Here is a 24840-nt window from a genome sequence, read left to right as displayed (position 1 = left end):
CATCAATATCAACTCTAACATGAAACAGTATGAAACTAACTGCAACAATGAAAATGATGACATACCTTAACTTTGTGGTATTCATGAATTCAGGCTTTATTTAGTCTCTGATTGGCCACGGCACAACAATTTGAAAATGTGAAAACCAAAACAAAGCTAATGTAATTTGCGTGGAAAAGGCAAAGCAAAGTTTCGGGTCGAAGTAAATACGCCAAAAAGAACTGTTTGGTTTCACACCGATGGACGGCAGCAAAACATGGAAATGATTCAAGAGTACGAATCCAGTTCACCGAAATTGGAAGAAAATGAACAACAAATAAGAATTGTCGGAAGGCTGACATCAGCAGGCCAAGAAATGAATGCACACAGTGTACGCAAAGTGTATCTTATAACGTACAGCCAAGCGGAACTCCAGGGAGGGAGGGAAAGGGCATTTGCCAACACGTGGTTTTCAAGGCCGGCTGAGGCCGGCACAGGCATTTTGGGGGTGGTTTTGCGCGGCCGGCTACAGCCGGCACAGGCGCCAATGTGTTAAACCTAGGTAAAAATAATTATACTTTGAAGCCTGTCTTGTGTTCTGTCTATTGTGAGTTGAGTGGAGTGGGCAGTGCTTTTGATTGGGAAACTGATGTGGCAAATACTGGTTTTAAAATAATCTACCAGCAAAGCATCCCCTAGTCATTTCCTTCGACAGAAAGTAGAGATGAACACCTGTTACAGGTTTCATTATGTACGTCCACCATAATATTGATTTGTGTGTTCTTTTACTACTTCCCTGGGGGAACATTTGAACCAAGTTGACAATCTGCTGTCTGTTTTCCTTAGAGAACTCAGATAAGTTGAAAGGCATTGTCCATCAACGTGATGTGTGGCATGGTGGTAAAGGAATACGCAAGAAGTTAAACTCTGTGAGTCTTGGCGACATTCGTGAAGAAAAGTTAGAAAAATACCACAACATTTCGTAAAATTTTCAATAGAAATGGGACAAGGAGGCAGGATCCACAATGGAGGCAAAAGTTACAGAAATCTCCCTATGCTCCCCACAGTTGTGTTAGTATAATGGCAATCATAAGTCTCGATCTTTTTAACGAAATGATCTCTGTACTAAAACATGTTCAAAACAATGCAAAGCGCATACCTCTGTCTTTGATCTGGGCTGCTGTTGACATTAAGTAAACTCTTGGCAGGTTCGTGCCAGTGACCGTTCGATAATTTTCTACGCTGAAATTATTATTGTCGATTGGCTCTGCATTGTAATTTGCCAACTTCGCCTCCATATCAGCGTACTTGCCATATTGGCTGCTCATGTTTTATATAACAAATCCGGATAAACATATCTTCAGAATCTTCAGTGAGATTTTCTCATTTCCGAACATTTTGTACAAATCTGTTTTTCTAGAAATAATTAGCATTTGCAAAAAGGTCGACATGTACATGTAAGTTGATAGAGGTAAAATTAAAATGCTGTAGTGAATTTTCTTTGGATTGTAATAGCTCTGTACTTACAATTCAAGTTGATAGTTCTCTTTTGTGTTTGTCCAGCCATTGATAAAAGTCAACAACATTGAAATAACGCAGGGGGCACTTTTTGATATCTGGAAAGCTATCATGGGATCTTGCAGGTACATGATTAAAGTGGTCCAACTGGATGAGATCAGCCACCAGTTCCTTCTCATCTTTAAGCGAGTCCCGGGTGGTGTGCTGCACTGATGTCTTGTGAATGCCAATGGATAAATCAAATTGTTGGGTGATTTGTTGGAGGCCAGTAGTTGCTTTGCAGACTTTGCTGATGGAATTGATGTTAGGTCCCATTCTCTGCACCACACTTTTGCTGCATCTATTCGAAATTTCTTGGGCGGGATCATCTTCGATGTTTCTACCAACACCTCTCCAGTTTGAAAAGAACCCCCATTTAAACTCTTCTGATGAACGTGGAGTTAGCAAACATTCAATCTGGGCTATACAGTGGAACCTTGATTTAACGAAGTGCCAAGGGACTGGGGAAATTTGTCCGTTATATCGAAAACCTCGATATAACGAATTTGCGGAAAAACAACCAAAATGTTTGTTATATCGAGGTATAGTTAATCAATTTTTAACAATTTTACGCTGCACTACGAACCCAGCATTTCCGGATATTGACGATTTCTAAAAATAACATTTATAATGTCTAATATATGCACATAGTAAGAGCGCATGTACTTGAACTTGTTCTCTTGTTATAGGATTAAAGGACTTTCATCTTTGTTGGTCTGTTCCGCATTCATCTTTTGTCGCGTGATGACATATTTTCGTTATTTCGGGGTACATTTTACGTTTGGGTCTCTGGATTGTGTTCGTTTTAACAAGGATTTCGTTATATCGAGGTCCTGTTCCATACATTTTACTGTAACTTTGGACAGGCTGAAGAAAATCGTTCGTTAAACCAAAGACTTCGTTATATAGAGGTTTGTTAAATCAAGGTTCCACTGCAGTAACAAATATTTCAATGGCATATTTGCTGTAGCCCCAAAAGACTTGAAAACAGTTAGTAACAGTTTCTGGTTAATCAGATTTTTCTCTCACCATCTGCCTCTGCTGCAGTGTCCTTCATTTGAATTATTAGAATAGCCAGGAAAATAAAGCAAAGTCCATAATTTCTCACATAATCATCTTCATCATTGCAATCATTGTCTCTCTGAAACAAGAACTTGTCAATGAACTTCCCAAAAGGATCATCAAAGTAGTTCTTGTTGTTGTCCTATGTTTCACAAGAAATGTTCTCTGGGAACTTGTGAAGAGTTGGCATATCTTCAAGTCCGTCCATTACACAAAAGTTCAGAGCAGCTGTTATGATGTAGCCTCTCCCCATGCTAAGAAATAATTCCTCGCTTCCCTCAAAAGAATCCAGGACTTTTTGATGGAGTGGCATTGCGTCGGTTAAACTTTTCTCTAAAATACTTGGGAGTGCCACCTTGAGAATTTGACAGATTCTGCCTTATACAGAAAGGAGTAGGGGTACTACAGTAATGATGCCCATGTATGCCACATGGGCATGAATAGCTGGCTGAAATGACCAGTGATGGAGTAAAACAGAACTATTGTTTGTGTTCATACGGTTTATTTTAAACATGTTAAAAGGTGACATGATTAAACCTACAGACATTGTACATTGGCTATCCTAAGTTGTATTAGAACATTCAATTTTCACCGTCAAAAAGGAAAAAAGAAAAAACAGCATTTACATAGCAAAGGGTGTACCTAGTGTGGTTTAATCTTTCTTTTCTGCTTTAAAATTTTTAAACTGACTTGAAAAGATTAATATTGAAATCAAGAATTGACTTCCTGATTGCGTTCAACTGATAAGACTTATCGCTGCCATGGCTTTTAACAGAACATGCCCTTTTTTAACCCTTTGAAATTGACCGATTGAAATGAGCCATTCACAACCAATGCATACATGTTTCTATGGAAATGAGCCAAAAGTTCAGAAGGTCATGCTAGTGGGCTGTGATTGGAGAATTTTGATCTGTCATGTTTGTTTAGCATGTTGAAAGATAGTCACGTGATGATAGTCTCTATGCACATAAACTATGAAAGTGGTTATAAAGGTTAAAAAGGTATGTCCTGTTAAAAGTGATGACAGTGATAAAGATTTGTTGGTCGAACCTAATCAGAAATCGACTTTTGATTTGAATATAACATGTATTGATCCGCACCTTTCCAAAAAGAATTCATTCTTGAAATGACAAATGGTTCAATTTCCAAATAATCAATATAGTAATCTAGGGGGGGGGGGTACACTTCAGTTGGTTTGACTGTAAACGAAAGCATTCTGCTGTAAACCAATAACAAATTTAAACCACAACATACCCCATCATCTCCCTTGAGCAAAACCTGTTGAAATCCTTGGTGGTCAGGTGTTTTATCATTCATTTGTTGCTTTTTTTATTTCTTTTCGTAATGCTTTCTGCTTTGCAGCCTTTTGATTAAGTTTGTATTTTTGAACCACATCCTTTGCATATGAAAAGGACCTTATTTTGATATACAGCATGAGGATTTGGTCGAGGAATACAAGGGACCTTCTCTCGGTGATTTGACAGCCACATTCTTCAACTAACATGCTCCTTTTCGACTTCAATATTGGCTGTTTGAGGAGATTGCCAACAATCTTATCCACGCAGATTTTGTGGCAGACCTCCTTTCCAGTCTGGACACGGAAGTGTAGTTCTGCTGTTACTTGAATGTCAGTTAAGTAATTTTTTTTAATAAATACTTTATTGACACTCAAAATAATACAAACAGAGTATATAACTGTTTTAAATAACATCAATGTTAGCAAAAATAAACTTAAATACACATAGAACAAGGAAAAAATGAAATTCAAAACACAAGCCAAACTGTCATCTTCTACTTCCCAATCGTCCTTCCCAAAAAATAATTTGTCGTCAAATTCCTTCTCTTACACTCTTCCATCCGCCATTTTGAATTTTTAGCGTGACGAGGTCACGTGACAGGAAGCCTTGACATAACGTGAAGGGACTGTATCGTTTCCAGACACTCTCCTTTCGAGGGACTATGGTCAAGGTTAGCATTTCCGAGAGCTTTTCGAAACGAATGAAGTTATATTTTTGTTCTTATTTATATTTTGACTATTGTATCTTGCGTACGAAGACAAACAGAAATTAAAGTCACGGTTTCCCGTTAAGCTGTTGTGTTGCTACCTAAAACTCAACACTTCGAACTGGCACAGTGTTCGAAACAGTCAAAAATTCATCAATTGAGAAGAGTAACTACACAGCAGAACATTATTCAAAGATGTCTCCAATTTTAATACAAGTTGGGACATGACAGAAGGTGCTTTATTAGCATTTTTAACCTCGCAACCGTTTTGTTCCATGTTGTATACGAATCCAAGGATTCTAACCGCATACTGCGAAAGCGATTTCAAGTTGCTCTCAACTGGCTTGAGATTGTTAATTTCCTTTAACAGCGTATCCATTAATTTCCTTTGATCTCCAAATTCAGCATCATGAATTTTTGATGCTTGCTCGATCTTCTTACACGGCCTAACTTGATCCGACCGAATTAATGAGTTGTTTGGTAAAGCAAACAAACAGTAACCTGCTGTAACACGTAACTTGGGAATTTGTCCCATCAGACAACCCTATTTTGGAACATTTAATGAAGACCTATTCAACGTTCGCCAAAGCTAGGAAAACGTTGGCCTATGTCTTGATATTTGTCAACAACAAGAGAATGAAAGAAAACAACCAAAGCCCTATTTCACCACAAGAATTGAGAATCAGAGTTACAGATGCTGAAGTGGTGTCAACAGACGATCGACATAGATACTGTTGACAAAACAACTGATTTCATCAAAAGATGAAGGTTTGTTACGCGCACACAGAAGACTTGTGAACCCATCATTTTGCCAAAAGGTCACCAAATGGTTAATCTTCTTCTTCAACATCTTCACGAAAAGAGAGGGCATTGTGTTGACAAGAGTCTTATTCATGAATCAAGAAAGCAATACTGGATCATTGGGGTTTGCAAAATGGCTCTGCAATCTGTTTAATAGTCACTAAAAGTTACAAATAACTATAAAACAACAAAAAAATCCTGAAAAAAAAAGAATTAATACAAATACTACAATGACATCTTTTAAAAGACACAAGCAAAGATGCTTGGATAGTGGTAGAGTGGGGCAGGTGGTCACTTGTTCAATGTCTAAAATCTGCATAGTGTATGCTTGTCAAACAGGATCAAAATGTCGAGGAGTGATATTTATTTATCGAGTTGCCATATTTATGTCCACATTGCATTATATATATCCAAAGTGCAATATGTATGTCCAAAACTAATATATATATCCAAAAATCCGGCGACCTGTTCTCGTTGTGTATATTACAATCAAATGATTTCACATATTTGGATACAGTTTCGATATACATATTTCACGGGCTTTTCTCGATATATATATTTCATGCGTTCTATTTCGGTCAGTATTGCATGTAAGTCTACATGACCTGTCCCGCACCCCGCAGCAAAACAATATGGCGGCTCGGTGGATACCAAACATCGATTCCTTTTTCGATCCTCTGGTGGGAGTCATACGAGGAGCAAGAAATCACTTGTCAACCAACCAAGCCGACAGTGCAGAATTCTGGTGTCGCAGACTTGACGATTATGAACGAACTGTGAGGTTGTTGTTAGCTAGAGTGATGGAATCGCGGCCCGATCAAGTTAATTTTGTGCGAGATTTGGCGTTGTTAATGGATACAATGGGAAATCTTAGAGAAGCGCTTGATGCTCGAAGTTTTCGTGGACAATTTGAAGTCGAAGGACAAGACGCTGTTCAAAATCTTTCCGCTGTAGACCATACAGGAAGAACGGGAAGACCAAGGTATCTCATAACTGACACTCAAATTAGAATGCTCAGAGAGGAAGGATTTCGATGGGCTGATGTGGCACGTTTATTGGGAGTTTCTCCAATAACTTTACGAAGAAGAAGAGTAGAATTTGAAATGCCTCTTGGCAACAACTTTGATGACATTCCTAATGACGTGCTGGATAATCTAGCAAGTGAATTACTTCATAGAACACCTCAGGCAGGCCGTCACATGGTGCAAGGAGCGCTGAGAAGTCGGGGTCTACGAATACAGAGAGAAAGAATTCGTGACTCCATAATAAGAGTTGACCCGATTACTTCAACGTTACGGAATGCGAGGCGTGTAGTGAGAAGGAGATACAGTGTACCCTGTCCAAATGCTTTGTGGTAAGTAAGGTCCCAGGGGTGGGAAGGAATTTTGCTGGAAGTGGGGGTGGGGTGGGGGTTGGTGGGTACTACCATATTTAAGTGACAGAGGTGTTGGTTTTTTTGAGTGGAACCCTTAAAAAATCATAAAATTCTGTTTTGGGAACAAGGCTGCAAGTTAATTTTACCCCTAAAGGTTCAAAACAAAGTAAACCTGACATCTCCATAATCTACACAATTGCTTCTTTTGTAGTTTTTTTTTTTTATTACTTTAGCCACTCCAATGTTTCTTACAAACCCTTCAAGAAGACTGTTACAGACCATTTAATTCCCAGGTCTCCCTTTTGTTTCCAAAGAGAATGCCAATTACTGTCTGTCTGTCTGTCTGTCTGTCTGTCTGTCTGTGTTTATTTCAGATTTATTTTTTATTTATTTATTTACACCTACAGGCACTTGGATGGTAATCACAAACTTATTGAACCCTACAGAATCGTTGTTCATGGTGCCATCGATGGCTACTCACGTTTGATAGTTTTCCTCAATGCTTCAGCAAACAACAGAGCTCAAACAGTGCTTCAGTTATTTCTTGAGGCAGTAGAGCAGTACAACCTTCCATCTCGTGTAAGGACAGATTGTGGGATGGAAAATGTAGATGTGGCAAGAATTATGCTTGAAAGGCGTGGTTTAAACAGAGGGAGTATTATAACCGGGACCTCTGTTCATAACCAACGCATCGAACGGCTGTGGCGGGGAGTAAATCGAATAGTCTGCAGTGGTTTTGTGAACATTTTCTCATTCCTAGAAGTCAATGGCTTGTTTAATCCATTAAATGAAATCCAAATTTGCTGTTTGCACATGGTTTACCTTCCACTAATTTACAGTTCATTACAAGAGTTAACATCCTCTTGGAACCATCATCCTGTGACATCTGAATGTAATTTGAGTCCACGGCAGCTTTGGATCAGTGGTATGGTGGAAATGAGGAATAGCGGATACTCAGCTGTTCAAGACATACTGGGGGGCACTGATTTTGCTCAGTTACTTTATCATGGTGTTGATGAAGATGGCCCTGTACCACGTTTACAAACAAATAACAATGTCTAGGTTCCAGAAAATGCCTTTCAACCAAGTGAGAGATCCTTACAAGAAATTCAGCAAGTTTTGTCTCATTTGGATGGCAGGCAAGACCCAGATGGCATTCTAGCTTACCAATTAGCACTTCAAATTCTACAAACTGATTATAGCTAATGGACCCATTACTGGATCCCTCCAAAGGAGAGTCGTCACTTCACCTTGCAACCCTTGTATAATGCACCTATCAATGGTTTGCCCCAGGATGGGGGGGGGGGCAACCCCAGGGGAATTTGACATTTTTTGGAATCCAGAGTTGAATTCCCCACCCCTGGGCACCTAGTGAATGTCAAATTTCACATATCTCCTCTTCAATTTCTAACCCAGCAGACCATTTTAGATGTCAAAATCCCTACCCTGGGAGAGCTTCACAATGTCAAGTTCCCGTGGGTTGCCCAACCCCCCCCCCCCATCCTGGGGCAAACCATTGATAGGTGCATAAAGTTTTTTTCAATGACCTGATGTCAACTTAGCATTTTCCTTTTATTTTAACCCAGCCATTTGAGTGAATTTGTCTTTTCAAGCCTTTTTTCATTGATACTTTTAAGCAAAGGTTTGGACTGTCTACCACACTTTACAATATAATTATATACATGAAAAAATTACTCGACTTTGATTGGCTAAGAGCAGTGCAGTTCAGCTGTAACATCAGTGCAAAAAGCGTAACACCAGTGCAAATAACATATTAATATTCTGGATCATGTTTGACCGAAAGACAACTTTCTAACGTTAACATGGTCAATCGACAGCTGTCAAAACAAGGTTTCCGCTGACCAGTGTCCCATGACCATATCACTGGCTCAGGTGTACACCTCTTCGAGGTCATGTGTTTTTTTTAAGCTGACCGCTGACCAAGTTACTTTTTACCATTGTATCGCGGGCTCACAATTTTGTCATGTTTATATTATTAATAAGTAATCATATGGTTTTTCTCATTCAATTTGGAATTAATTTCACTTGTGAGGTTAAAAAAAAAAGCTGAAATTGCACCCGCCGAAGCGGCTCGCGCAATTTCAGCAAATGCAAATTTATTCCAAATTGAACGAGAAAAACCGTATGATTACCTATACTAATTGTTGAAGCAAATGCAAGGAGGATTGCACAACTCGGCCCAGGGTGAAACAACTGTAATAACTGAAGCAAGAAAGTTAGTTGAACACAGCAATCATTTATGGTATTAACACTAGTAGAAAATCAGTAGCAAAGTACACTTTTAAGCAAAGGGTTTGAACTGTCTACCGCACTAAACAATGTGATTGTTGAAAAAACGAAGTAAATGCAAGGATGATTGCACAACTCGGCCCAGGGCGAAACAACTGTAATAACTGAACTGAGCAAGAAAGTTAGTTGAACACAGCAATCATTTATGGTATTGACACTAGTAGAAAATCAGTACCAAAGTGCACAACATTATTTGTGCCAAACGCTGGTTTAGCCTCTTCCATAGCCAACGTACTGGCAATTTATGCATGTATTCATCGATGCCTTAAAAGATCTGTATTCTTCATGTTCCAGTGGCAAGTGAACCATACCAAAACATGCATCTGCATCAGGTAAACGCCGGTTAGGTCGAAAGCCAATCTTTATGCTCGTATTGCTGGGAATTACTGGATCGCCAAATACAAACTGGATCAGTTGTTTAAGGGTTGGGGAGGCTGCTGACAAATGCATGTTTGAGTTGACAGTGGGCTGTTCCTCTGAAATGAAACAAAAATATGAGTTTTTTCAGTAACATACAGTGCAGCCCTGACAAATTGTGACATCCAGTTATTTTGCTTCTTATTTCAAAGGAATGTACCTCAGTAGAGGATGTAAGATTTTTACTCTCCCCTCCCGTCCTATCCTATTCCCAGAGGTAGTGTGGTAGTGACAAGTGGCTGCACATTGATTCAGTCATGTATACTTTCTACATCTCAGTGAACTTTTCATAACAGGTGCAAGTATATTAAAGGCAACAATAAGCATTTAGTATGACAACTCATCATTAATGAAATTTGATGTAACCATGGGCAACAACAACAAATGTTTATTTGTACTGTAAATCACAAGAACACAGTTACTAGAATACAAATAGAATATACAAGAATAAAGTGTGGATAACCACACTTTCAGGGGCATGTTTTTGGTAGATTTTATCACATTGCTTGCTAAAAAGAGTTTTGGATAATTGAAAATTGTAGATGGCGGACGACTTTCAGGGTGTGACCTCCAAATTTTATCACTGTCACAGCTTTGATTAACTGTAGAATCTACCCCCATAATTAATGATGAATTTCACACAACACTTACCACACTCAAGGTCCTTGATATACTGTTTGAACCATTCAGCTACTTCAATATGCTTCACAGACAAGGTTGCCGTGTCTAATCTGATGCATTTCAAAACATCTTCTGCTGTGTAAGCCACATCTTTTGACAAAGGGAAGACCAGAGGAACACAAGATTGGCTTGTTAATAGAAAATCTGTCAGGGTTATGGAATCCATACCCATCCTTATGGCATCAATCTCATCACGTCTGGCCTTAAACACCTGGTGGAGCAATACATATTGTACTGCTCTTGCTTTGCTGGTCATTGTTAAAAACTCATTAACAAAACCCGCTTGAGTCAGTAAGAGTTGGATGTCATCCCTCACTTGCAGGTCCTGCAGGCTATTGTCATCAGGAGCATTTTCTAGCTGAAGGATTAAAATGAAACAAAACAGTTAGCCTGTCAATTTTTTCAAATGAATAACTAGTTTTTCATTTTATATTTTATACCTAGTTATTCATTTTTTCAAATGAATAACTAGGTATTCCAAAGGCCCAGTCTGGTTTCTTTCACATTAATACAAAGGGATTTAAATGGACCACGTACCCAATGCTGTATTGTGCATAAATTAAAATTAAGTTTAATGGTTAAATGTTCACAAAATTTGGGCCAAAAAATTAATAATTACAAATGAGGTATGGTTGTGAAAACCCATTTCACTGAACTGAAAAACTATTGTTCTCAAATTAGTTTAAAACAATCAGCAGCCCAATTAAAACATGTAAATGGGAATAGTGGGTTGATTGTTGGCATCATAGGGAAACTCTGATCAGCTTAGGTCATTCTGTAAACCATACCTCTTCTAAACACATCTGAACAGTCAAGTCTGGAACATCCATTAATGTCAGTTCAGGCAATGCAGCCATCATTTCTCCAGTGATCAAGTATTGCACCAAAGCTCTGGACATTCCCAGAAAACCAACGCCTCCATGTACAACTGATAAAGCATTTGTTTTTCCAACGTAGACAAAATACCCACTTTGCAGATACTCTTCTTTGTGGATTGGTAGCAAGTGGTCTGGTGCACCTTATGACAATTAAAAAAAAATGATATTTATAAGTTCACAAATACTTCAGGCAAGGAATATAAAAAGCACTTGAAATCTTAAATTTTTAGTGAACAATATATAATTATTGTCTTTTTTTCCTACTGGCACTACATTAGGAGAACTACCATTAATTGCATGGAAGCCAAGCCTTCTCAATGAGATTCTGTTTCCATGGAAACAAGAGAGGAGATACTACCTTGCACCTAAATAATGTACAGAAGGGTGTTGGTAGTTTACTTCAATGTAGTTCTGTAGACGAGTGTGCAAGCTGTTATTGCTAATTATTTCTGAAACTTTGTCAGACATACTGTTTAAGGGGCTCTCTAAATTCATGTTAACTCTAGATTAAATTTATTCCATCTACATTTCATTGCCCACCTTCAAACAAAATGAGACCTCCTGTCCCATTTGCCATACCAGTCATCAACAGGTTCAGGTATTCCTTGGTTAGCCCACTTGCATCTATACCTTCTTCATTCAGAAACTCTACATCCAATTCTCTCCTTACATCAACCTCTCCCCTTTTCATCATTTTAAAGAACTCCTTCACCACCAGCCTCGATTGTCGGTCTACATGCATGGTCTGCCTGGGAAGATGACGTTTCAGTATCTGGTTTCGGAACATGTTCATTGCAGCAAAGGGGTTCCTATTAGCAACAACTACGGTGTGAAGTGGCAAATCATCTCCATCATTGAAACTGGCTTCTCCTGTTTCTGTAAATTCAAAACCCAATTATTGTTAAATTTCATTCACCTACTTCATAATGTTCCAGATCTTTGCAATTGTTTTAGGAATATCAGCACATTTGTAAAAATCAAATTAATTTGCAGTAACTGGGAAAATTATGTTTTTCAACTTGTGAATCAAATACAAACTATACAGATACAACAACAGTGATATTGACTAGTAAAATGTGACCATGATTGACCGTGAGCAAACATAAGTAAGAATTCATCAAAGTTTCCAACAACTAACGATTCTCACTTGCGAGCTTGGGCTACCTGTGTAGGAATAGGAACTGAATCCAGAAAGAAAGGGGATCGATGGCCCAGGAGGCAGGTAAAGGTAAAATTGAAAGAACATGGTTCTAAAGTAGTAGGAAACAGATGAACAAACATTTTTTTTAATATTACATAATATTTTGCAACCCAAAAAAGAGCCAAAGAGGCAAAGTAACCTAAAAAGGTGGGAACTGGGATTAAAGGGGTATTGATGGTAGGAAGCTTACAAAATCCCCTTCCACTTCCCCTTTGCCACCACCACCACCCCATCCTGCTTGGGGCCAAACATGTTTGGAGCTGAAGGAAATGTTTATATATTTTTGTCTTCAGAAATGGTTTGTCTTTTTGCAGTTGTTGTCAGCAAAGTATTTTGAAATGAATTCTTACTCATGGTCACTCATGATCTTTTTACTTACATTGAAAAACAGTTATGGCAACAAGATGCCTAGATATGAAAAGCAGTAAAAAGGTCAGGTGCACATGCATGGCTGCTGTGCAAGGGAGTCCCACATTGCTCTTGAAAGTGATTGTTTGTTATATGCAGTCATGCATATATATTGTACTCGTGTACAGTTAATCTACTATGGGATCTACATACCTATTTGCTGGAAGGCATTTTCTGCATGCATGCTATCCAACAATTTATTTGTAGCCTCTTCAAGAGTTGACGAGGACCTTGCGATTGCTGTCAGTTCTTCCCTGGACTTGGAGGAAAAGATCTGGTGCAGGCTTGTTACAATACTGTCTACCTCAGAACTGCACTCTCCTGTTGGGGATGAGAAGCTGCTTACTGTACTTGTGTTTTCCTGCACGCTTGGCTGGCATTCGTTACTTTCCCTGTTTGTTACCACACCGTTTACTTCTGAGGTGCTATCAACTGTGGGGGATGTTCTGGAAAATAAAAAGCTGCATTGCTGACCAGTTAACGGACTTGTGTTTTCTTGCAAGCTTGGCTGGAAAGGAAGAAAGGAAAAATGCAAAGGCGAAACTACAAAAAAAGCCAAATAAAAATATTTACAGCATTTTATTTTGATTCAAGCAGAATGTCGCGCTTTATGCATCTTAACTTCTCAAAGTCATTAATAATTCCTAAAAAATATCCCCAATTTTATTGTATTTTAAGAAAGGGTAAGACACTAAAAGTAACACTGAAATAAATCAAAATTATGATGTTGTGATTGGACACTTTCTCCCAACTGCCACAGTAGTCCTAGTTCCTAGTAATTATACTCTATGTACATTCATACCCTCATCATTGTACATCATTGTTTTCGTTCTATTAAGGCACAGTGTAATTATTTTGCTCTGTATAGAAAGCCTGTAGCTTTATACTCTAAAAGATGATGCAGTTTTAATTGGGTGTGGCGTCATTAGAGCCACCATTTTGGATTTCGCCATTTTCTTAGAAAGTCAGAAAATAAGGGAAATTGACGCAAATATCAAGCCAGAATGCTTATGGAGTGTAAAAATAAACAAGTCATCCTATTTCCTTTCAAAAAACTGGAAAAAGAAATTAAAAAAATGGTTAAAAATGACGATTTTTGGCCAGACCTCCTTGTAATTATGACGTTGACATGTAATTATGACGTTGACGTTTTAGACACGGCCTCCATGACCACACGGCCACACGGCCTCCATGGCCACACGATCTCCCCCCCCCCCCCCCCGTACGTCCGGGTGTTAAATATTAACTTTGTTGAGCCCACCCAACCTTCTACCACCAACCCACCCCTCTCATCTATACATTTTTTACTTCGCCTGAAAATGGTTGTCACGGTTATGTCAATTAAAAAAGCAAATAATTAATTGTACGAAGAATCGCACAGTTCTCTCACCTCACTGGATTTCCACTGATATCCACAAGTTGCTGCCGAAACACCTCTGCAATTTTACTCTTTACCTCATCTTCTGACATAACTTTTGAAAAACGAACAGCATCAACGTAGCATCCAAGCCTTTGTAATTGTGATTTATCGTTTCCCCTCGGCACTTTCATCCAGGTAGGCGAAGGAAGCAGTATGACATCCCTGTTGTACTCTGCAGAAGAAGAACTGGCAATGGTCACCGTGGATGATGATGTTCACCTGTAAGGTAGAGTTCCTTGGTGACGATTTCTTCTTCGGTTCCTAGTTTCACCATAATTGAATGCAGAATTGAAACTCGATGCAATTTGATGCTGTGGAGGCAGTGGAGCTTGCCTTTCTACGTTAGAAGCGAGAAGCGGAGGGAGAGCACATTCACGGTCCCGATTGGCGGGAAAACTTCTTGGAATTGAAAACCTTCCTCGCAACTCCTCATTCACACTTCCAAAACCCGGACCAATATTACCTGGCGCCTCTCCCTCTCTGATGCTTTCAAAGATTTGTGCAGCATTTGTACTTGGTTCACCATTAACGATTTCACGCACAAGGCGCTGAATTCTATTCTCTTCAGCCGCCATGAGTGGAGCCGCCATGCTGTCTTGTCTTGCAACGCCGCCCTCGCTCACGAGTCGGCCTCGAGGTCATGTTTTGCGGGGTGCGGGACAGGTCATGTAGACTTACATGCAATACTGACCGAAATATAACGCATGAAATATATATATCGAGAAAAGCCCGCGAAATATGTATATCGAAACTGTATCCAAATATGTGAAATCATTTGATTGTAATATACACAATGAGAACAGGTCGCCGGATTTTTGGATATATATATTAGTTTTGGACATACATATTGCACTTTGGATATATATAATGCAATGTGGACATAAATATGGCAACTCGATAAATAAATATCACTCCTCGACATTTTGATCCTGTTTGACAAGCATAATACAGGGTTCTCATTAAGTTTTAAAGTAGACGGCTGAGAGCTAATCGTAGACGGCCGGCAAATCGAGTGCCGAAGGCACGAGCCCCTAGGGGGGTCTGGGGGCATGGAAATTTTGAATATGTAGAGGCTCAGATATGCCATTTCGTGCACTTTGGCAACGCATTTGTGATTAAAAAAAGACATTTTTTAACAAGAAACTAAACAGATGAATTTTGCTTAAAATCTTTTTTCTAACAATTTTATTGTAACTCCGTAACTAACAAGGTCAGACAACACCCTCTAAAACAGCATTTATGTCCTCCTCAATTACATTTTCCTCATGCTCTCTATCCATGTGAACATACACGTTCCTATCAACCAACGATTCCACGTTTGTTCGGGACTGTACGTTTGAAGCGGCACTGACCATCGATGATTCTACGTTTGAGTTTGTGGCTGCCGTCATTTCAAGCAAGTTTTCCTCGTCAGTTCTCTTCTTTTTTATAAAAGCCAACATCGTTCTTTGTGCCATAGGCCGTTTCGTTGAGTTTGGGTCCATTTTAATGGCTTCTCGCTCGTTTAAGTAATATAACACGACTGGAACCACGACAGTCGAACCGAAGCCTCAACCTAACACAGATGCATGATGGGAGTGGATTGTGATCGCGGGCGCACGAACTGAAAAATATGGCGGCTCGCGGATCGGCGGATTGACTCGGAGGAAAACATCAGGTGAAAAAGAGAGCGTTATCATTATCAGTGCTATGAAAGTACAAAATTTTATTGTGATATGTAAAAATATTTACGATAAAGCTGTCTTCATTATTTTTTTCGCACAAGGTTACTTTTTTATTCATATACACGACTTTCTGTTTCACGGTAATGCTTAGTTAGTAAACCATATCATCAAAAAGTAGGCGGCTCAAAATTCGAAGTAGCCGGTTTTTTAGCCGGTTGCCGGCACTTAATGAGAACCCTGATAATAGTGTTATGTGACTGTAAATTCCTCTTTGAAACAGGTTTGTGCTAAACATTTCTTGGTCCTATTTGATATAAAACTGTACATACCTGCTTCAAAACATGAAAGGAACATTGAACCCATCGCTTATCCATAATAATTATTAGCTACTTACTTCCCTCCTTGAAGGCTTCCCTTAGTTCATAATCTGGCATTGCAGTGATGCTATAACTGCATTGATGCTATCTTTACACCAGAACTCAACAACTGCTGGCGAGAGTCCATATATGGAAATGAAGGAAGAAATGGGCAATCATTCTGCCAACACTTGTATAAAATCTTGCATTAGGAAGGAGAACATTGGGTATACGGAGTTTGTGGTCTTCCTGGCCTTCAAATACATTTGTCAGCTTTCCCTAGTCAGCTTCATCAAGCTGAAAACCATTGTGAAGAAATCCCATGAGTGTTCATTCTCAAATTTGACCAGAATTGTGAAGTTAAGCCCTGGGTTTGGTTTCTTGTAGATAGCCAGAACATCAGCAGAGAACTCCTCCTTCATCCGGTTAACATAGATTCTCATTGGGGGATTATCATATAGAGTCTGCTGCCTGTACGTCAAAATGGGTGCCTTTGCTCCATCCACACCAAAAGTGGGCTGCAGAAGTTCTTCATCGTCACCAGCATTATTGTATGGATCATTACTGCTTTGATTTGCCATACTGGTACTTACTGTGGTTTGAAAATGCAAATTGTTAGTTGTTGTTTTTTTACTTTTTTGGGTGGGGGGTAGGGGGCTGAAACATTTGCCTTTAATGCCAGGTAACAACAAAATCTTAACTTTGTTTAACAAGAGTCAATAGTGCTGCCAAGCAAGTAGCTAGCTAGTTATTGAACATTCAACACTGACATTTGCATGATTCTGACACCTACAGTTACCTTACGAGGCCAATGGATGAGTCTAGAGGCAGCTACACTTGCATTCCCTCCCCTTGCAGTCACTGTGCCTTTAATGACATCGCCAATTGCTTCAAGAAAAAGAGCACTCAATTCTACCACAGCAGCATCATCTAGCTGAACACACTGGATGAAAATGTGTACAGTCTTATAATGACACTAAGTTGAAAATTTTGGAATGAAGACAAAGTAATTGTAACATCCATGTAACTCATCTTAAACACTTAAAACCCTTTACAACCAATATATCATGTGATAATACTCAGGGAATTACTTTCTTTAACAATTGGACATATTCATGCCTTATGAACTCTTATTTTTAACAACAAAGAATCAAATCGCCTATGTATTGTCACATGGTTCAATGGGGGCAACAAAACTTGAGGTATATTCACTCCCAAAAAATCGTTGTATCTGTGGTACTTAACTTCAGTTATCGAATATCAGAATTAAAAATTGGGTCTATTTTTTAAACCGTAAGATTTATTTAAAGAAAAAAAATGAAACCAATTTGAATTTTCAATAGAAATCAATGATAATAAATGCCAATCAACGAAAATCAATGAAAATCAAAAATTGCTCAACATTGCGGCTTTGATAATCAATTGATTACTAGTGATTTTTATTGATAACTTGATTTGTAATAGTAACTGGACTGAGGGAGGGAGGGAGTAATCAGACGTGTAATTTCAAAAGTAGCCAAGCGCGCAGCGTGAGGACGATTTGAAATTACAAGCACGATTACTCTCTGAATTGTACGACACGAGTACCAATTACTAATTAATAGTATCAAAAACAAAATTTGAGGTAAGGGAGTCTGAGAATCTTTTTAGTGTAAACAAGTCAATGGTAAGTTCAACTGGTTGTACAAACAATAAGAAAACAGCAAGAAAGAACCCATTTATATGCGTGTGATTGATGGGCGAATGGCGTGGGTTTCCAATTACAGGTATCCCATTTGAGCAACTTCAAATTGGATACCTGTAATTGGACACCCATGCGATCTCGCGTCGATTACGCGACAAATTGGCGAGCACAGAACCAATCAAAATCGAGAATTTTGTTATAGATACGATTACAATGATTATTGATTCTCATTGATTGGAATCGTCGGGAAAATTAATACCCCACTATGATGAGAAAACAAGCATCCCTGCCCCATTTATATGGGGAGTCCCCCATGCATAACAGTGTTTAATGTAAAGCTGATAGAGTTACCTTATTGAAATAAATGCTATAAGGTGTGATACCCCATATAGTACTGTCTAATTATTGCAAATCAGAGTTTCAACAGAAAAAGGTCTCACAAATATGATCTCTGATAGTTAGGCCTTGTTGTACTCCCCTGAACGGTTCCACCTCAACTTCTTCAATTCCGTCCCCATCCTCCATTAGTTATTTAAGTAAAATCGCAATGTTGTACAGCACTGCACAAGCCTCTGTAATCAAGCAAGCTTTCTCAGGGTGCATTCTTATTTCCGAATGTAACACATGGAACTGCCTCTTCCACCTGCCAAACGTTTTCTCGATTTCCACTCTTGTTTTGGTGTGTGCAGCGTTGAATGCCTCTTGTGCAGCATTTCTTGGGTTGCTGTAGGGAGTCATCAAGAAGGGGCTGCATGCATATCCACTGTCTCCAAGCAGAATACCATCATCAAGAGAACGATGGTTGTTTTCAAGATGATGGCAAATATTGCTTGATCGAAATACGTCGCTGTCATGCATACTGCCAGGCCAGCGAGCGACCACATTGGTGAACATACCTTTGAACGAAAAATGTAGTTTATAAAACTTTATGGTTTGAAACTTACCTCTTGCTAATTTTATATCACTGAATCTGCAACCACATTTGCTGTCCGTATCTTCAAAATGCAGTCACAAGTAAACTTTACAACTAATGTTTTGGGCTCAATTTTTGGATTTTTTTCGGAGTGCACAGATGACAAATTACACCCACCACCGTACCCCTGTTTGCCGTTACCATATCACCCTTGAGACATTTTTTAACTGAATTGAGCATGACAAGCAACTGACCTTCATGATTGCATATTCCTTGTACGTTGATGGAATGAAACCCGTTGCGCTTCACATAGCCATTTTCATGCTGGTGCGGTGCCTGAATTCTGATGTGGGTTCCATCGACACAGCCAATGACACTCGGAAATCCTCCGCGGTGATGACTTACTTGACTTAAACCCTTTCGCTCTCCATGGAGCATAGGTCCATGGAAACCACTGCTCGCCATCGTGTTCTGTTTTGGGCTATCCTTTCGATCTGCCTCCAGGTGTAGCCTGCTTTGCTCGCCTCGTCATCTACCGTCCTCCTCCAGCTGTTTCTGGGACGGCCTCGGCTCCTCTTCCCCTGTGGGTTCCATCTCAGTGCCTGCTTGGTGACATTGCAGTTTGTTTTCCTGAGGGTGTGCCCAATCCAACCCCACTTTCGCCTTCTTATCTGGATGTTGATCCTTTCCTGCTCAGTTGTTGTCCAAAGCTCTTCATTTGTTATGACCTCTGGCCAGTGGATGCCCATGATGGATCTCAGGCATTTGTTGATAAAGGTCTGCAGTTTGGCGGAGTTCGCTTTTGTTACTCTCCACGTTTCAGAGCCGTAAAGGAGGACTGACTTTACGTTGGTATTAAATAACCGTAGTTTGGTCTTTCTGGAAATCACTTTTGATCTCCAAACAGGTGTCAAGATGGTGAATGCAGTTCTTGCCTTTCCGATCCTCACTCGTATGTCCTGATCAGATCCACCGTCCTTGCTGATGTTACTTCTAAGGTACGCAAAGTCCTCCACCTCGTCGATTTCATCCTCATCTAGTTCTATCCTATCTGCATTCTTGGTGTTAACCCTCATCACCTTCGTCTTGGATTTACTGATCCTAAGGCCCGTCTGCATTGAGATCTTTGCCAGTCTTGTTAGCTTGGATTGCATGCTCCTGTGGTTATGTGAAAGAAGGGCAATGTCGTCGGCAAAGTCAAGATCTTCTAACCGGGTCGTGAGTGTCCACTGTATGCCATCCTGATGTTTTTCTGTCGTCCTCCGCATTATCCAGTCGATGACAAGCAGGAACAAGAAGGGCGACAGCAAGCAACCCTGGCGCACTCCAGTGAGCATCTCAAACAGTTCTGAAAGAACTCCGTTGTGGATGACTCTACAGGTGCACTTCTCATAGGTCTTCTGTATAAGAGTGATGTATTTCTCTGGGATGCCATAGTGGCGTAGCAGCTTCCACAACACTTCCCTATCAACGCTATCGAATGCCTTCTCATAGTCCACAAAGGTCGCATAAACAGGAGAGTTCCACTCTAAAGACTGTTCCAAGATGATCCTCAGGGTAGCAATTTGATCTGTGCATGACCTATCTTTCCTGAACCCAGCCTGTTCTTCTCTCAACCGTTTGTCCACCTCTACTTTCAACCTCTCCAGAATTATCCTATTCAGTACTTTTCCGGCCGTTGACAGCAGCATGATTCCTCTCCAGTTCTTACATTCCTTCAGATCTCCCTTCTTTGGAAGTTTGATTAGGTAGCCTTCTTTCCAATCATCTGGTATCTCGTTCGTTTCCCAGATCTTGCCAAACAGTTCATACAGCATTTTGGTCGAGGTGTTTAGATCTGCCTTGATGGCTTCTGATGGTATGCCATCGGGACCAGCTGCTTTTCCATTCTTCAGTTGTCTGATGGCTCTCTTGATCTCTGCTTCACTTGGCTTACTCTCGCTGACCTGCAAAGGTGTGTTGGCTGGTTGTATGTCAGGCAGCTCGCTTGGCGGCGGTCTATTGAGTAGTTCTTTGAAATGATCTGCCCACCTTTTTCGCTGTTCTTCTTGGTCAGTGAGCAACTCTCCGCTCTTGTCTCTGACAGGTCTTTCCGGGATCTTTCTATCACCTGCCAGTTTCCTTGTGATGGAATATAGCTCTTTTGCATCGCCTCTGCCTGATGCCTCCTCTGCCTGTCGTGCGAGGTCTTCCACAAAGTTCCTTCGGTCGTTTCTGATGCTACGTTTAACTTCCTTGTTGACTTCCGAGTATCTGATGCGAGCTTCTGCTTTCTTAGCTCGTGTTCTGCTGTGATTCAACGTCTCCTTTACCTTCTTCCTGGCTTCTATCTTCTTCAGGGTGTCTAGACTCAAAAAGGTCTTATGCTATTTGCGCTCTCTTCCCAGCGTTTCCTCACACGTCTCCTTCCATGCATTTTTCATGGCCTGCCACATTTCGTTGACTGTGCTTTGGTTCTCCCTTTCCTCCCGATGCTCTTCATTTTCTTGAAGGCTTGCCAACACTTGGTACTTGTTGGAGATGGTGAGTTGGAATCTGTTCTTTATCTCATCGTCCTTCAGCATCCTGATGTTGTACTTATGGCTTAATTTCTGCATGCCAGTGTTATAGCTCTTCAGCTTCAAACAGCATTTGCCTACAAGAAGGTGCTGGTCTGAAGCAACATCGGCCCCTCTCTTTGCTCTAACATCAAGCAATGACCTTCTGAACTTAGATGATATGCAGATATGGTCAATCTGGTTCTCAGTTCTGCCGTCAGGAGAGACCCAAGTCGCCTTGTGTACCCTCTTGTGCGGAAAAACGCTTCCGCCGATGACAAGCTTGTTGAAGGAGCAAAAGTCAGCAAACAGCTCTCCGTTCTCATTCATTTCACCAAGACCTTGCTTTCCCATAACTGTCTCAAAACTTGTATTGTTGCTCCCCACCTTTTCGTTAAAATCCCCGAGCAACACTATCAAGTCCTTTCTAGCTATTCTGTCTATGACACCTTGCAGCCTCTCATAGAAGTCAGTCTTTGCCTCATCATCAGCTTCGTTTGTCGGCGCATAGCACTGAATGAAGGTGGCTTTTCCGATCTTAGTGTGAAACCTTGCTGTTATTATCCTGGATGATACTGGGTTCCATCCTATGAGTGACTTCGCAGCTTGTGGAGTCAGCATAAATCCAACACCCTCTGTGTGGGGAGCATTTGCATCCTCGTGACCTGAGTATAGGACAGTCTGCCCTGTTGACAGCCTTATGCAGCCTGACTCGATCCATCTTGTCTCGCAAAGGCCCAAGATTGACAAGTTGTAAGTGGTCATCTCAGCAGCAATCTGAGCAGCTTTACCTGCTTCGTACATGGTCCTGACGTTCCACGTGCCAAATAGTGTGGTTGTCTTCGGGGTAAGGAGAGGGGTCGGCATCGCTGCTTCCCTTTGGCTTTCACAGCGGTGCGTCATACTAGCCCCCGAAGGGGCATTCTCTCCTCCAAAGACAGATGTGATTTTGTGCATGTTTCCCATGGTTTCTGTAATCATTAATATCCATTTGATGGGTGATTAGCCCTTCAAACTTCACCAGAGCCCCGTTAGCCAGGGGTTTTCAGGGTTCCGTGCAGGCCTTCATGGCTACCGTAGTGGCCCGGAGGAACGAGTCCTCCACCATACTTCGCCCTGGACGGCAATCCCCTACTTTCCTGTTACCAGCTACCACGGCGAGGACGAGGGGTTGGACTTTTGGTATCCGCGGTGATAGAAAGCATTTTTGCTTTCGGTTAGTTCGGCATTTGTCGCAGGCCATTTGATGAACATGTCTTGTTTTGCCACTAATGCTCAAGCAACATCTGTTACAGCCCGAGAAACTGTAGATTTATCAACGCCGACAGTGTCCCCTATTACTTGAAGGAAACTTCCGCTGGCAAAAAATCTTAGGGCAATAAGAACTTGATGCAGCGGCAAAAGAGCGTGGTTTCGTGCTGTGCTTCTGCGAAGATCCCCGGCAAGAAGGTTTGTGATATACAGAATCGACTGCCTACCAAATCTATAACGAGCTCGCAACTCTTTGTCGGTGAAGCCATCAATTAAACAATTTGTTGACAAACGAAATTTCTGTGGCCTCCTATGCCCTCCATCGACATTAAAAAACAACAAGTTCGCCATATTGTTCAATTTTTCTTTATTTAACCGGAAGGTTAACGATTTAACCCACCTAGCTAGGTGGGTTAAATTTAACCCACTGTTTACCCCAAGGTTAGCGTTAACTTGGCTTCGAACAACAGAACTAACCTGCGGATAAAATTTAACCAGAGGTTAAGGCTACGTTTACACGGACCCGGCTTCAAACAATGAAAGTATATGTGAGGAAAGAGTGCAATCATCCATAAACTACGACAGACAGTTTCAACCAGATACTGTCCTGTGTGGTAATGGAAGAGGCATGAATGCTAATGAGGCAGAAGGGAAAAAAGTTAGACAAATTCTAACCAAATATTTTGATCCTTAAGAGTAATCCCTAATTTTCAGCTTTCTGTCCCAAGTGAGAAATCCTGCCAATAATACCGTTTTGTGTAACTAACTTAACCTACAGTGGTATGTAGACATATTTCTTAGCAAATGACAGCTACCACCCTCCTACCCCCCTTCCTCTCCCACTTTGCTTAATGAAAATCAACAAAGTAGAGGGGCAATAATTGAATGTTTTCCATTTTGATACACTTGAAAGTTGACCCATGGAATTTGAAACAAAAAATTCATTGAAACGCCCTCAGCTGGAGTCGAAGAGGGTACTTCTAAAAGGCGAGGAGGCTCTGGTTGAAGTACAATGTGCAGTGTATATAAAAGAGCTGTCATTTTTTAATAATTAAAAACAGTGTCAGTGAAATACATGTAGACTGTTAAGTGAGGCAGAGTAACTAAAGCAAAATTGAGTTGCCAAGTTTTGGAAGAAATCATGTGGTGAAAATCATTTCAGAAAGGGGAATAATTTTTGTAATATAGGCAAATGGAAGTTGGAACCATTTCAGTTGAAATTAGTTTAGTAAAGGGGCAGAGTGTTACTGTATTTAACTTAATAGAGTAATCCTCCCCCCTCCCTGGGTACACATCTTCAGTACATTATTTAGTGGGAAATTGACAAAATGGTGACAAACATGGGAAATAGAAACAATTTTATTACATTTCAGGCTCGATGCTGTAGTTTAATTTAAATATCACTAAAATAATTTAGTGTTCTTGACCCTGTTCATTCAGAGTTGTTGTCATGACAATGACCATTGTGTTCACCTTAATACAAGCATAAGCCATGAAGTTAATTTTTCCAGACCTTTAGTATCCTGGGGCACTGAGCTGTGTCAGATACAAGAGGTACTAAAAGTTTTGTTTTCTATCTGGTCTAATACACAGCAACGGAAACAGTGATTTTGAGTTTTAACATTTGTATATAAGTAACTTGTGTTATCAAAAAGTTTAAATTATGTTCTAAACGAACTGAAGTTGGATGATAACTATGCCCTACTGAAATAACTTGAACATGTGCACTAAACTTTGCACAGTGACTGCCATTGGAAGCAAAGTAACAAATTGCCATATAATGTAACTATTAAAATTGAAAATATTTCATATCTGTACTTTATGTTAATACATAGAAAAAAAATTAACCGACATTGTGCTGTTCTGGAAAATACCCATACTCCCCACTTATCGTATGTTGGGGAAGTACACACAAAGATATTTTCTGGACCAAGACACTTAAAGGGGGGGGGGCACTGTCATGTTATTTTAGTATCACTTCAAAAAGCTGAAGGTGACAGTGCCCCTTTAATCTAACCTGTGTTAACACAACAATTTTCCAACAACAACATATATGCACCTATTAATGTTAAGTCCTAAGAGATAGGCATGGACAGGCAGGCCAGGGGACGAAATTTTGACTTTCTGAAGAGCTTTTCATTAAAATCTCTTTCTTCAGGATGAAAACATGGGTAAAATCACTATCCCCCCATTGTGGAAGCTTTATTTCCCTTTAGGGTGCAAGCAAGTCATAAATTTGATTGTGAAAGACCCAAGGGTGGGGATAAGCATATTAAATGCACTGTGCATCTGCCTGCTCACAACCCCCTCCCCCCCCCACCCCAAGCTTAGCACTGATAGGT

At 40.2% G+C, this 24840-nt stretch overlaps 1 protein-coding gene and 2 pseudogenes across 2 annotated transcripts; 1 reads left to right on the top strand and 2 right to left on the bottom strand.

Annotated features, from left to right (window-relative positions):
• Positions 1 to 24840, bottom strand: part of LOC144648488 (uncharacterized) — a 344754-nt pseudogene that overhangs the window by 172927 nt on the left and 146987 nt on the right.
• On the top strand, positions 6048 to 8869 carry LOC144650210 (uncharacterized; annotated as a pseudogene). Its single transcript, XR_013570050.1, has 2 exons — positions 6048 to 6757; positions 7186 to 8869. The product of XR_013570050.1 is annotated as an uncharacterized LOC144650210 (transcript).
• LOC144650211 (uncharacterized) lies at positions 9038 to 13117 on the bottom strand. Its single transcript, XM_078509860.1, has 5 exons — positions 12827 to 13117; positions 11605 to 11940; positions 10975 to 11204; positions 10157 to 10544; positions 9038 to 9564 (listed from the first exon to the last, which is right to left on the bottom strand). The coding sequence occupies exons 1-5, from the start codon at positions 12855 to 12857 to the stop codon at positions 9299 to 9301; spliced, it is 1251 nt and encodes a 416-aa protein (XP_078365986.1). The 5' UTR covers positions 12858 to 13117; the 3' UTR covers positions 9038 to 9298.

Source organism: Oculina patagonica, chromosome 4, assembly GCF_052425735.1.
Source record: "Oculina patagonica isolate OP01 chromosome 4, crgOcupat, whole genome shotgun sequence".
Taxonomy (NCBI): Eukaryota; Metazoa; Cnidaria; class Anthozoa; order Scleractinia; family Oculinidae; genus Oculina; species Oculina patagonica.
The sequence above is the reverse complement of the archived record's forward strand: the minus strand, read 5'-3'. Positions and strand labels throughout refer to the sequence as shown.

Bases quoted from the DNA above. Each gene is read 5' to 3' on its own strand.
- LOC144650211 (XM_078509860.1), bottom strand. From the start codon at position 12,857: ATGCATGCAGAAAATGCCTTCCAGCAAATAG. The intron at 11,941-12,826 runs GTATGTAGATCC...TTGAATTTACAG, and splicing joins AAATGCCTTCCAGCAAATAG to AAACAGGAGAAGCCAGTTTC. The intron at 9,565-10,156 runs GTAAGTGTTGTG...GTTTCATTTCAG, and splicing joins TATCAAGGACCTTGAGTGTG to AGGAACAGCCCACTGTCAAC.